Source organism: Salvelinus alpinus, chromosome 8 (genome assembly GCF_045679555.1).
Source record: "Salvelinus alpinus chromosome 8, SLU_Salpinus.1, whole genome shotgun sequence".
NCBI classification, from domain to species: domain Eukaryota; kingdom Metazoa; phylum Chordata; class Actinopteri; order Salmoniformes; family Salmonidae; genus Salvelinus; species Salvelinus alpinus.
The window spans coordinates 79,423,901-79,438,384 of NC_092093.1; the positions used below are offsets into that span (position 1 = coordinate 79,423,901).

Genomic DNA, 14,484 nt, shown 5'->3' on the forward strand with positions numbered 1-14,484 from the left:
AAGAGAGTGTAAAAGCCTCATGATTGCAACACAGAAACCAACCTGTGGGTCTTAGCTAGCCTAAGATAAGTAGCCTATCTATCCCCCTGACACTCACCCCTGACTGCCAGTTGCCATGGTAACTATTCACTGCTCACTCGGCCTCTGCCTTGGTACACAATACAATAAGGTAAGTGGTAGAGCAGTACCGCGAGAGAGGCACGGACTAAAGCAATGAGAGAGAGAGGCACGGACTAAAGCAAGTAATCTGTCTGACAACAACAACGGTCCCAAACAATCTATTCCAACCCCTTTATGCACTCTAATGTTTTGAGGAAATCACATAATATGAGCCCTCATTGAAATGTCGTTCCCTGAAATGTCAACAGTGCCTAACTGTGATGTGTTTGACAATCAAGCTATGTATATTTACAAGTAGCAGGTATCTAAAGAGATCTGGTATTGAGTGGTTGAATGTGAAACCTTGGGTGGAGGTTTAGCCAAAGGGCAGAGCTAGAGAAAACTCATAAGAAATGCACACAGACTATATTGAACGCAATAAATACCTTCATTGTCCTTGAGGGTGAAGTTGGGGTTGACAGGGATTCCGCTCAGCAAAGAGAAGGAGAATCGCTGGCCGTTTGCAAAGTCATCCTTATCCACTGCAGCGATAGTCTGAATCACCTGTTGTTTATCAGGAAAGAACAACATCAATAGCTAACTAATAATGAGTCATGACCGGTCTTCATATTAAAAACAGTGCAAACCAAAATGTATGCACATTTTATGGTCGGCTGCTTACAAGATGTTGGATCTTAATTTGACCTTTATTGTCACATCAAAAATAATCCTGCAGTAACAGGATTTGAACGTTTGTTCCATAATTTTGCTTGATCAGTGGTTAAGCTGGCCAAAAGTAGGCTACATGAAAAGTGCAATACTGTTAATATAACTGTGTTGGTGTGGGTTTTCAGTGAATTTATGTAAATCACAAAGCAGTAAACTTCTCAGTGACAAAAGAGTGATCAAATGAAGATCCTACATCTGTACGTTCATGCTTAGCTAACAAGTGAACATCCAGAAGTCAGTCCTCGATACTCAAAATGATGTGAACCACAGTTTAAAACATTTGCAGCAGATTTATAATTCATAATTTTGTTTAGTTATTCTGATCACATGCATCAGACATATCAATCTGACATATACATCATGCATAATCATCTACTTAACAAATACCCGTACTATGTCTGAAATGACACCTTTGGCATTACATTTGACCAGAGTCAATAGAGATCTGGTCAAAAGTAGTGTACTATATAGGGTATAGGGTGCCATTTCAGATGCCGCCCCTGTCTTATCAAAACACTTCTCTTTGGCAACCATCTGTTGTCCTCACGTACATTTCTTTTTGTGATGGAAGCTGAATTGTTGAGGGCCTATAAATTCTCGAACGTCCTGCTCCAGCCTCCCAGCCAGTGGGAGTTAGCATCAAAGGCCTGACGAGTGCTCTCGTAAATGACAACTTCTGCACTGTTGTCAGCTTGTTACCCTTAATTGGTAAGAGACTGAGAACCAGCCCAAGGAGAGGCACCCCAGGAGAAGGCTGACCTGACAGACCCTGCCACTGTGGGTAATGTTTTGATGTATACACATGTTTTGAGGTGCACAAAACTGCCACCGCATTGACTGCCAACCTATTTAACTGCCGACATGTAAGGCATACAGAAACTTACATTGGAATTAGAGGACAAGTGCTTCTCAGCTGTTTAAGAGCACTTATTAAAGGGCAATCAGCAGTTGCTACATCCATTTTTAGGACTAAAATGAATTAATGATATGTACCCATTGATTCTTGAAGAATGTATAAATACCTCATGAGCTTAGTTCAACTGTCGTACCTCATCAGAATGTTTGTAAACAAAGTAAATGTCAACAAACACTATATAGCCTCAAAACTATATTTTTGATATCAAGGATGGTCAGTCCTTGCATCCATAGCTCTGTCTATGAATTTGAGTGTAGTTGGGTTGTTTCACGAAAAGATTTTGTGTCCCTTTGATATTTTAAGTAGAAATTGAGCCCCAATATAGAATTTGTAAAAGCCTATTATGTATAGAAATGAAAGTGGCCTTTAATATAGACCACATGGAGAATTCAATAAATCGGATTTGTATATGAATAAAGACTAGCTAGTGCCAAAATTCAGCATTTTGAAATGTCCATCGCTGCACCTTCTGTGACTTTTAGGAAGATTTAACATACTCAACCACAAAATATCTCCAAGTTTTCCCCATTATTGTAAAGTCCTACACTGTAAACATTTTCCTGTGAAATGTGTTTAGTGATTCCTTTACGTCTGTCCATCATTTTAAATGTCCCAAACTGTCATTCTGATTCCCATGCAAAAGAGCTTTTTTTTATGCAACTGTTTGGTTATTGTATTAGCGTCAATATAGACAAAACATTGGCTGTATAATTTAGCTACCTAGCCCAAATTAAGTTGACAGCACTGCTTATCAAGCTAGCCAGTTCACCTTGGAGAATTTCAGTTAAAACTTTACAGGGTGTAGTCAGGGTACTTGTCATGAAATATCTATACTGACTATCAGATGATTTTGATAAACTGTAGCAGGACTATCGATGATGTCAAGAAGATTGTATAACTTTTCCGTTTGGCATGTCTCTTGATGTAATGACTGCTTCAGAGTTTTGGACAACTCTTCCCTAGCTAGCCAGTTACTAGCTAACACCAGACACAAATGAAGCAGAAATCTATAAGTATATTTTCCTTGAATGAATAGAGTAAACCTCTAATTATATTTTAGCACTAGTAGACTAGCTACTTAGCTATGTAAACCACACCCCTCTGCGAACACGCCTGCTGCGATGTTTGTTACAAGGCGGTACTTATTTAAATTAGTTAGAAGAATAAGACGATACCATTGGTGCATTAACATAAGGTTTTTTGTGATGTCACAAAAATACCTTAATAATCCTGCCTCTATCCCGCCTCCTGAATCCAATTGTTTGATATGGGGGAGAAGACCAGTAACTTTATGATCAAACTTTATCAATGTGAGAAGCAACAATCATTTTTCATACTTTGGCAGTTCTACTTGCATTTTATTCTTAATTGTATCCAATGGTTTTGACTGTTCGGGACCTTTAATGTCAACTCTGTTACATGAACTGAACTCTCGTTTTAAAATGGTGAAACTGTCACGTTCCTGACCTGTTTTCTCTTATTTTTGTATGTGTTTAGTTGGTCAGGGCGTGAGTTGGGTTGGGCATTCTATGTTACGTGTTTCTATGTTTAGGTTCATTGTTTGTTAGCCTTATATGGTTCTCAATCAGGGACAGGTGTTATTCATTTCCTCTGATTGAGAATCATATATAGGTAGGCTGTTTCACTCTGTTTGTTTGTGGGTGGTTGTCTCCTGTGTCTGTATGTCTACCACACGGGACTGTTTCGTTTTGTCGTTCGTGTATGTAGTCTGTTCCTGTTCGTGCGTTCTTCGTAGTTTGTAAGTTCTCAAGTCAGGTCTGTCTACATCGTTTATTTGTTTTGTTTGTTAAAGTGTTTTCGTGTTTTTGTCTTACTTTATTAAACTTCATTATGTCATATAACAACGCTGCGCTTTGGTCCAATCCCTACTCCTCCTCTTCAGACGAAGAGGAGGAGAACGACCGTTACAGAAACAAAATATTAACACTTTATTTGGATAGTCTACAGACTATCAGCAACATTTCAACTATCTATCTACTAACCATAACCCTAGCCCTAACTCTAACCTTAACCCTAGCCGTAACCAATACATTTTGAACATCTAGTAGTCAAATCATAGTGTAAAAGCAGGTGAACTGGTTCTACTCCTTTGACCATTTTCTGGTGTTTGTGTTTGAAAACTGAGCGGGTCGAGCATAACACGTCAACCCTGTTTTTTTTTAAGCTAAAATTAGGTGAAATATATTTAAAAATATTTTGTATAACAAGTTACACTTCTCAAAAGGCACTGAATGGTAAAATGAGCCCAGTTACATTTCTCCAGCCCCATCCCTCGGCTTTTTACAGAAAATGATTTGTCATTGAGTATGGTTACATGCACACAATAATGCGATTATTCTGGATAGATATAATATAATAGTCTGATTAAAACGTTTACATGCTTTGCAAGAAGAACAATTTCCCTAATAATTCTGTTTACATGGACACATCTGAAATCAGGCTACCTGAGGGCACTCTGATAAATGTAGAAATTTTCAAAATCTAAATAAACAATCTACCACATCTACCATGTTATTTTTGGGAAGTATATTTGATTCTGAGTTCTGACCTATAAAGTTTGTATGTGAAAACTATTCCTAAGACGCATACATTCAATTGTTCTGAACTCACTTCACTCGCGTTAACGAGGGAGGCTTGCGGTACTGGCGCTGGCACATACGCAGATCAATTACACAGCTGGAATGCCGATTAAGGTGGTCCTAATAATTTGAAAGATTTCTCAGAACACCAGATGTTTAATCAGCGTATGCTTACTCCCGATTTTGACCTTATGCCAATTAAGATAAACAGAGTACTATAAGATGTTTACATGACTGTTGCATAATCTGCCTACTGCCATAATCGGTTTAATATAGAGGTTTAACTGTGCATGTACAGTAAACATACTCATTGTTTCTACTGCTGATTGCCGCTTTAAGTGTATTTTTTAAATCCGCTGCTACTTAAATATGGACCACTTAAACTGTGTGAACCACACCTATCCACCTTGACAAGGTTTTGCCAATTTGGAAGTTAATTTTCCGTTAAATCTCTTTTTTAGATAATAATCTTTAAGTTATAAACAGCTTTAAAAGCCGTGTTTTATATTTTGTTATTCAGTGTTCCTTTATTGAGTAGCACTTTCATTCAAACTCAAACTTTCTGAACCCCACCCAATTGTTTTTATAAAAGATACTTATTTTCTTTAACTTAAGTTTTTGTTGCCATGGTGACACGATTAAACACACTTTTAAAAATGTATTAGCTGCACCTTATCATCGCCCCCTCCACTCATGTGTACGTGCATGATGCTCACCTGTCCTGGCTTCGAGCTCTCACAAACAACGACTTCCTCATCTGTTTTAATTTCAGGAGGGTTGTCGTTCACATCCAACACCTGCACCGTGACTGGGACGTGGCTGAGGAGGCTGGGGTAGTCTGGATAAAACATCAACACAAACACTCATAAATAATATTAAAACACACAAGTGAGAATAGGTAGAGAAGTTAGGCAGGTCTGAATAATTTTCTTGCACCACAGTAATGAAAATGAGCTTTGTGATTTACATAAATTCACCAAAAAATGCACCAACACAGTTATATTAACAATATTCCACTTTTCATGTAGCCTAAATTTGACCAGCTAATAGCCTAACTACGATCAAGCAACATAATGAGAAAAACTTTAAAGTCCTGTTGCTGCAGGATTATTTTGCTGCGACAATACAGGTCAAATTAAGGTCCTACATCTATATGGCAGAGGTGGGCAAATTTTTGGGCTCAAGGGCCACCTCAGGATTTTGAAATTCAAGCAAGGGCCTTACAGGTATTTTTTTTTACGATTTGTTTGTTGAAATCAATATGTGGGCCAGAAAAAGGGTAGTTATTTGAAAATATATAGGTCTGTTGCAATTTATAAATACTTTCTATCTAGTTTAAGAAGTTCAAGAGTGGGTTCAAGTTTTTATTAAAATTAAATAAACTCCCCTCAAAAAATATAGAACTTTCCGTCCTTAGTTTGCCCACCTCAGATATATAGCATACATCTTTGAACAAATACATTCACAAGGATGTAGAAGAATCACAAGGATATCATATTTTTTAAGCATCTTGGAGTAGGAGTGTTGGACAGCAAATTCTCCAGTGTTAAATAAAATACAATGAACACGGTGTTAAATCAAAAACGCTGTCTCCCATGTTGGTTACGAGGCGGTACTTACTTAAATTAGGTAAGACAATAACGTTACCATTGGTCTATTCAAATTAGAGTTGAGGTGATGTCACCTTGTCCCCTTAATAATGAATCCAAGTGTTTGACATGGGGTAGGGGACCAGTAACTTTATGATCAAACTTTATCAATATAGAAGCAACAGTATTTTTTTTATACTTTGGTCTTGATAGTTTGATATTGTTTAATCCAGTTACCACCCAAAAACATATTTAACCCAATACAATACATATTTCACAAGGCCTTATTTTGCGGGCCTAGTTTGAACCTAAAACATGGGCCTGAAACTCATTAACATTGTTTTGAAAAAAAACAGCATTATCATATTTATCCACCATGCTCTATTGCAGGTAGATTTATTTTATTGTTTCAATACGTATATTTGCGCAATTGATTGATTAATTAATTGCGCTTATGCAACTCAAATATAATTTACAAACATTTTCTAAACTAATCCAATATCTTACATGGATTTGTGGCACCCATTACTGAAACAGTTGTTCCAGTTCAGATGCTTTAGGTAATATAACTTAGTATTCCCAACCCTGGCTGTCGTTTTGATTACAGGTTGCCGGTGATTAAAATTGTCAAAAGTTGGATATCCCACACTGGATGAATTCCAATTGGAATCACCTTACAAGCCAGAATAATGTGACTTGCAGGCCTCATGTGGTGTAAACGACGAGTTTCAGGTCATTGTATTACACTCTCAGAAAAAAAAGACACTTGTCACTGTAGTGGTACCCTGTAAGATCATCATTTGTGCATTTAGTTATAAGTAGTGATGGGGAAATTAAGGTTTCCAGCCAATTGTATCGAAAATAGGTGCATTACTCAAGGCTTTGAGCAACACAGTGTACGTTACTGGCACCTGCTGGTCAAAATAATTTAGAGCAGTCAAATTACTATAGATGACGTCCCACACCTCGTAGCGGGTCCTTTTTGTTTTCTTCCAAATCAATCAGGTGGTTGTGCGACAATACAAAGCTTCAGACGCCATTGATAAAGTACTTCTGATAAAGTGATGAAGGCATCGGCACACTGCTTCGAGGTACACTGCTTAGCGATTAGCTGGCATCAAACGTAACATCACTAATTAAAGTGCATAATTGTACCCCATTTCATAACACAGCCCACATCAGGGTTGCAAGTAGGGTTGTAAAATTCCCGGAGACTTGATGGAAGTCCTGGTTGAAGGATTCTGATTTCCTGCTTCTGTTTCCAAGAAACTTCCAAACAGGGTTTCTGGAAAACCTGGGAATTTAGAAAAGTTGCCTGAATTTTGCAACCCTACCTTCAAGTCACTTTATAATGGCTTGCAAAGTGATGTCTAATTTTTAATGGAGTCCATCAGAAGCAAAGCTATCCAACAGTTGGATATTGTATTCACCTGCATCCTGCATTCAGAATGCATGGCATCGTTGGAATCATGTATTTAAACTGGAACAAACATTTAAATAACGGGTGCATAAATTAATGTTATTTTATCTTTGTGAAGGATTTGGAAGTTTCTCCAATTCTTCTCTGCAGATCCTCTAAAGCTCTGTCAGGTTGGATGGGGATTGTCGCTGCACAGCTATTTGTAGGTCTCTCCAGAGATGTTCGATCAGGTTCAAGTCCGGGCTCTGGCTGGGCCACTCAAGGACATTCAGAGACTTGTCCCGAAGCCACTCCTGCATTGTCTTGGCTGTGTGCTCAGGGTCATTGTCCTGTTGGTAGGTGAACCTTCGCCCTAGTCTGAGGTATTGAGTGCTCTGGAGGAGTTTTCATCAAGGATCTCTCTGTATTTTTCTATGTTCATCCTTCCCTCGATTTTGACTAGTTTCCCAGTCCCTGCCGCTGAAAAACATAGTTCACAATAGGGAGGGTGCTAGGTTTCCTCCAGATGTGACTCTTGGCATTCAGGCCAAATAGAGTCCGTTAGGTGCCTTTTGGAAAACTCCAAGCAGGCTGTCATGTTCCTTTTACTGAGGAGTGACTTCCGTCTAGCTACTCTACCATAAAGTCCTGATTGGTGGAGTAATGTAGAGATGGTTCTCCTTCTGGAAGGCTCTCCCATCTCACAGAAGATCTCTGGAGCTCTGTCAGAGAGACAATCGGGTTTTTGGTTATCTCCCTGACCAAGGCCCTTCTCCTATTGCTTAGTTTGGTCAGGCGACCAACTCTAGGAAGAGTCTTGGTGGTTCCAAACTTCTTCCATTTAAGAAGCATAGAGGCCACTGTGTTCTTGGGGACCATCAATGCTGCAGAAATGTTTGGTACCCTTCCCCAGATCTGTGCCTCGACACAATGCTGTATCGGCGCTCTATAGACAATTCCTTCGACCTCATGGCTTGGTTTTTGCTCTGACATGCACTGTCAACTGTGGGACCTTATATAGACAGGTGTGTGCCTTTCCAAATCATGTCCAATCAATTGAATTTACCACAGGTGGACTCCAATTAAGTTGCAGAAATGCTCAAGGAAGATGGAAACAGGATGCACCTGAGCTCAATTTCGAGTCTCCTAGCAAAGGGTCTGAATACTTCTGTATAATAGTAATGTATTTAAAAAAATATATATATTGCAAAATTTGTAAAAACCTGTTTTCGTTTTGTCATTTTGGGATATTGTGTGTAGATTGATGAGAGAAATCATTTTTTAATACATTTTAGATTAAGGCTGTAACTTAACAAAATATGGAAAAAGATAGGGATCCAAATAATTTCTGAATGCACTGTAGATATCTAAACAAACAAGTCTAAACTTGCAATACGATAGTGATGGGCGTGGTTTTGGTTCAAAGTGATGTGTATGAGTTGCAGGCCACTGTATTAGGGTAAAACTAGGCCCTCAAAATAAGGCCTTATGAAATACATATGGTATTGTGTTATACAGTGCCTTCAAAAAGTATTCAGACCCCTTGACTTATTCCACATTTTGCTGTGTTACAGCCTGAATTCAAACTGGATTAATTTGATGTTTTCTCTCTCACCCATCTACACACAATACCCCATAATGACAAAGTCAAAACATGTTTCTAGATATTTTAGCAAATGTATTGAAAATGAAACACAGAAATATCTCATTTACATAAGTATTCACACCCCTTTGCTATGTCACTCGAAACAGAGCTCAGGTGCATACAATTTATTTTGAGCATCCTTGATCTGTAAACGCAACTTGATTAAAATCCACTTGTGGCCAAATAAATTGTTTGGATATGATTTAGAAAAAAACAAACCTTTCTATATAATATTCAACAGTTGACAGTGCATGTCCGAGAAGAAACTATACCATGAAGTCAAGGATATGGCTGTAGCTCTCCGATATATAATTGTGATGAGGCATATATCTTGGGAAGGGTATAAAACTATTTCTAGTGTTGGAAGTTTCCAAGAGCATAGTGGTCTCCATCATTGGGAAATTGAAAAAAGTATGGAACTACCTCAACTCTGCCTAGTGCTAGCCATCCGACCAAAATGAGCAAATGGGAAAGAAAGGTGTTGGTCAGGGAGGTGACGAAGAAGCCAATGACCACTCTGACAGAACTACAGAATTCTTTGGCTGAGATGGGAGAACCTGCCAGAAGGACAACAGTCTCTACACCAATCTGGGTTTTATGGGAGAGTGGCCAGATGGAAGCCACATCTGATAAAAAGGCACAAGACCACACTCCTGGAGTTTACAAAAAGGTATGTGAAAGACTTTGAGAGGCAAAATAATGTGTGGTCTGATGAGACAAAAATGTAACTCTTTGGCCTGAATGCAAAGTGCTATGTCTGAAGAAAACCAGGCACATCTCATCACCCGTCTAACACCATCCCTACCGCAAATCATGGTAGTGGCAGCATCATGCTATGAGGACACTTTTCAGCGGCAGGGACTGGAAGACTGCTAAGGATAGAGGGAACAATGAATGGAGCCAAATACAGACAAATCCTTGATAAAAACCTGCTTCAGAGTGCTAACAACCTTAGATTGGGGGTAAAGATGTAGGTTCCAACAGGACAATGACCCAAAGCATACAGCAAAACAATGCTGGAATGGCTTCAGAACAAGAATGTGAAGGTCCATGAAAGTCCAGACTTGAATCCCATTGATAATCGGTGGAAAGACTTGAAGATTTATTCACTGACACTCCCCCTCTAACTTAACAGAGCTTGAGAAAATCTGCAAGGAAGAATGGGAGAAAATTGCCAAATCCTGATTTTCTAGTCTGACACAGACATACCCAAATGACTCAAAGCCTAAGGTGCTTCTACAAAGTATTGATTAGGGGGTGTGAATACTTATGTAAAGGAAATATTTCTGTATTTAATTTTCAAGAAATGTGAAAAAATTCTTAAAGCATGTTTTTACATTGTGTTATGTGTTATTGTGTGTAGATGGGTGAGGAAAAAAGTCACTAATTAGTAAGGAACTCCCCACACCTGGTTGTCTAAGGCTTAATTGAAAGGAAAAAACAAAAACCTGCAAACACTAGGCTGTCCATGGAATGAGTTTGTCACCCCCTGCACTTAGCAGTGTGTTAATTTAACACTGTTCCGATGTGTATATGGGTCCACAGACTCCACACTTCCAGTGTTGATTTAAGACTCAGTGTTATTTATTTATCTGGATAATTTGCTGTGTGATCTAAGATCAGGTTACCCCCCTGTTCACATTGGCTAATCGTATTCATTAAGATCTTAACTGTAAAACTGATCCAATATCAGCACTCATACTCTGAGGCGCTTTATGAATACAGGACCTTAAGTAAAGATAACACAAACTGATAAATTGGTTTCCAATGCATCTTACTTTGCACACCAAGGACATATTGTGTCCTTAAAATGGACTTGTATCACACTGTTTCTACATTAGATTTTCTAATAAAACAAAAAACTAAACTATTCAGCATGATATTCTAGAAGTAGGAGAAGATGATAAGTCATGAAGCAATATGTTTCTTAACTTGGAAGCCAAAGAAACATAAAAAACAATATATTTTAGTATGTTTTAGTTCATTTAGCATGTTGTGGGTGATGGATCATTTGGTCCCCACGCTTGCACAGGCGATTATTCAGCATATCAGAGTGAGGGCCCAGTCTACTAAACCATGTGCGGGTGTCCATTCATGTGTATATGGACCATTCTCTCTGGCTGACGAATAACAGCTCTGATTTCGCTGATGCATTCAAGGGAAAATTCATGCATTTATGCAAGTACTGTATACTGAACAAAAACATAAACAAAAGATGTAATGTGTCGGTCCCATGTTTCCTGAGCTGAAATAAAAGATTGCAGACATTTTTCAAACGCACAAAAAGCTTATTTATCATTTCTTTACATCCCTGTTAGTGAGCATTTCCCCTTTGCCAAGATAATCAATCCACATGACAGGTGTGGCGTATCAAGAAACTGATTAAAAAGCAGGATCAATACACAGGTGCACCTTGTGCTGGGGACAATAAAAGGCCAATCTAAAATGTACAGTTTTGTCACACAACACAATAGCAAACCTGACTCAGTTACACCAGCTCTGTCAGGATGAATGGGCCAAAATTCACCCAACTTATTTTTTTCCTTATGTTTAATTTTTTTCATTTCACCTTTATTTAACCAGGTAGGCTAGTTGAGAACAAGTTCTCATTTACAACTGCGACCTGGCCAAGATAAAGCAAAGCACTGCGTCACAAACAACAACACAGAGTTACACATGGGATAAACAAACGTACAGTCAATAATACAATAGAAAAAGTCTTATGGTGGGAAGCTTGTGGAAGGCTACCTGAAACATTTGACCCAAGTTAAACAATTTAAAGGCAATGCTACCAAATACTAATTGAGTGTAAGTAAACTTCTGACCCACTGGGAATGTGAAGAAAGAAATAAAAGCTGAAATAAATCATTCTCTCTACTATTACTCTACTATTATTCTGACATTTCACATTCTTAAAATAATGATGCTAACTGACCTAAGACAGGGAATTTTTACTAGGATTAAATGTCAAGGGTTTTGAAAAACTGAGTTTAAATATATTTGGCTAAGGTGTATGTAATCTTCCAACTTCAACTTTACACATATTTAGCAGGTGTTATTGTGGGTGTAGTGAAAGGCTGTGTTCCTAGCTCCAACAGCACAGTAATATCTAACAATTCACAACAATACACACAAATCTAAAAGTAAAATAATGGAATTAAGAAATATATAAATATTAAATATTAGGACGAGTAATGTCGGAGTGGCATTGACTAAAATACAGGAGAATAGAATATATAATATACAAATAAAATGAGTAAAGCAGTATGTTAACAGCAGTATGTAAAGCGATTAGTGTTTCATTATTAAAGTGACCAGTGATTCCATGATGATGTATATAGGGCAGCAGCCTCTAAGGTTAAGGGTTGAGTAACCAGATGGTAGCCGGTTAGTGATGGCTATTTAACAATCTGATGGCCTTGAGATAGAAGCTCTTTTTCAGTCCCATCTTTGATGCACCTGTACTGACCTCGTCTTCTGGATGATAGCGTGGTGAACAGGCTGTGGCTCGGGTGGTTGGTGTCCTTGATTATCTTTTTTGCCTTTCTGTGACATCGGGTGCTATAGGTGTCCTGGAAGGTAGGCAGTGTGCCCCCGGTGATGCGTTGGTCAGACCTCACCACCCTCTGAAGAGCCCTGCGGTTGCAGGCGGTGCAGTTACCATACCGCCAGGATGCTCTCATCTGTATAAGTTTGTGAGGGTTTTAGGGTCCAAGCCAAATGTCTTCAGCCTCCTGAGGTTGCTGTTGCACCTTCTTCACCACACTGTCTGTGAGGGTCGACCATTTCAGATCGTCAGTGATGTGTACGCCGAGGAACTTGAAGCGTTTCACCTTCTCCACTGCGGTCCCGTCAATGTGGATAGGGGTGGGATCCATCTGCCTTTTCCTGAAGTCCACAATCAGCTCCTTTGTTTTGTTAATGTTGAGGGAGAGGTTATTTTCCTAGTGCCACTCCTCCAGGGCCCTCAACTCCTCCCTGTAGGCTGTCTCGTCATTGTTGGTATTCAAGCCTACTACAGTTGTGTCGTCTGCAAACTTGATAATTGAGTTGGAGGCGTGTGTGACCACACAGTCATGGGTGAACAGAGAGTACAAGAGGGAGCTGAGTACGCACTCTCGTGGAGCCCCTGTGTTGAGGATCAGTGAAGTGGAGGTGTTGTTTCCTACCTTAACCACCTGTCGTCGGCTCGCCAGGACCCAGTGGCGCAGGGCGAGGTTCAGACCCAGGGCCCCAAGCTTGATGATGAGCTTGGAGGGTAATAGGGTGTTGAAGGCTGAGCTATAGTCAATTAACAGCAATCTTACCTAGGTATTCCTCTTGTCCAGGTGGGATAGGGCAGTGTTCAGTGCAATTGTATTGTCTGTGAATCTATTTATCTATTGCCAGGTGAGGTGGAGGTGATACAACCCTTAACTAGCCTATCAAAGCACTTCATGAGGACAGAAGTGAGTGCTGCGAGGTGAAGGTCATTTAATTCAGTTACCTTTGCTGTCCTGGGTACAGGAACAATGGTGGACATCTTGAAGCAAGTGGGGACAGCAGACTGGGATAGGGAGAGATTGAATATGTCCTTAAGCACTCCAGCCAGCTGGTCTGCGCATGCTCTGAGGATACGGCTAGGGACACCGTCTGGGCAGCCAGCCTTGCGAGGGTTAACACACTTGAACGTCTTACTCACATCGGCCATGTAGAAGGAGAGCCCACAGGACTTGGGAGTGGGCCGCATTAATGGCACTGTGTTATCCTTAAAGCAGGCGAAGAAGGTGTTTAGCTTGTCTGGAAGCAAGACGTCGGTGTCCACGACGTGACTGGTTTTCCCTCTGTTATCCGTGATTGTCTGTAGACCCTGCCACATATGTCTCGATTCTGAGCCTTTGAATTGCGACTCTCTGTACTGAGGTTTTGCCTGTTTGATCGCCTTAAAACATTCCATGTTGTGATCATATTTTTATTCAGTATACATGTAATGTATATTAGATCCTCAATTTACTGAAACAGCATATTGAAATCATTCGAGGTGATACAAGGGAACACTTGTGTGTATTTTGTTATTGCTCTGCGTCATGTTGAGATGATAATTTTCCATCTGCAATAGTGACACATTATCTCTTTTTAAATATATGATACTACAGTATATCGTATGACAATACACATACTATGAGTTTACAATCTGGAGAAAAAGCTGTAAAGCATGGTATATTCTCCACTTTATGCCAGTTTCCCAGACAGAGATTAGGCCTAGCCCGAGACTAAAAAGCACTTTCAATGCACGGAAATAAACGATTGAGAGTACATAAGGTAAACAGACCAATGGAACGCAGACGTGGGGTATAGAACGAGGACACCATCATTGACACCCATTCAAAAAAATCTGCTCTAACAAAGTGGATATTTGTCAAATCCATCATGATTTACAATATGTGTTCTAACAGGCCTACAATGTGGATACAAAAATCAGATTTGGATATATTTGGCTATTTTCACTGCAGAATGTAGAAGTTGTC

General features: G+C 39.4%; 1 protein-coding gene across 2 annotated transcripts in view; it reads right to left on the minus strand.

Moving 5' to 3' along the window:
- LOC139583760 (cadherin-18-like) overlaps positions 1-14,484 on the minus strand; it is a 379,939-nt gene that overhangs the window by 24,320 nt on the left and 341,135 nt on the right. For both annotated transcript variants that reach the window (XM_071415200.1, XM_071415199.1), the window contains 2 exons: positions 5,061-5,182; positions 546-663 (listed from right to left, as the gene is read on the minus strand). In XM_071415200.1, coding sequence (XP_071271301.1) covers positions 546-663; positions 5,061-5,182 — 240 coding nt within the window. The remainder of the gene's footprint in view (positions 1-545; positions 664-5,060; positions 5,183-14,484) is intronic.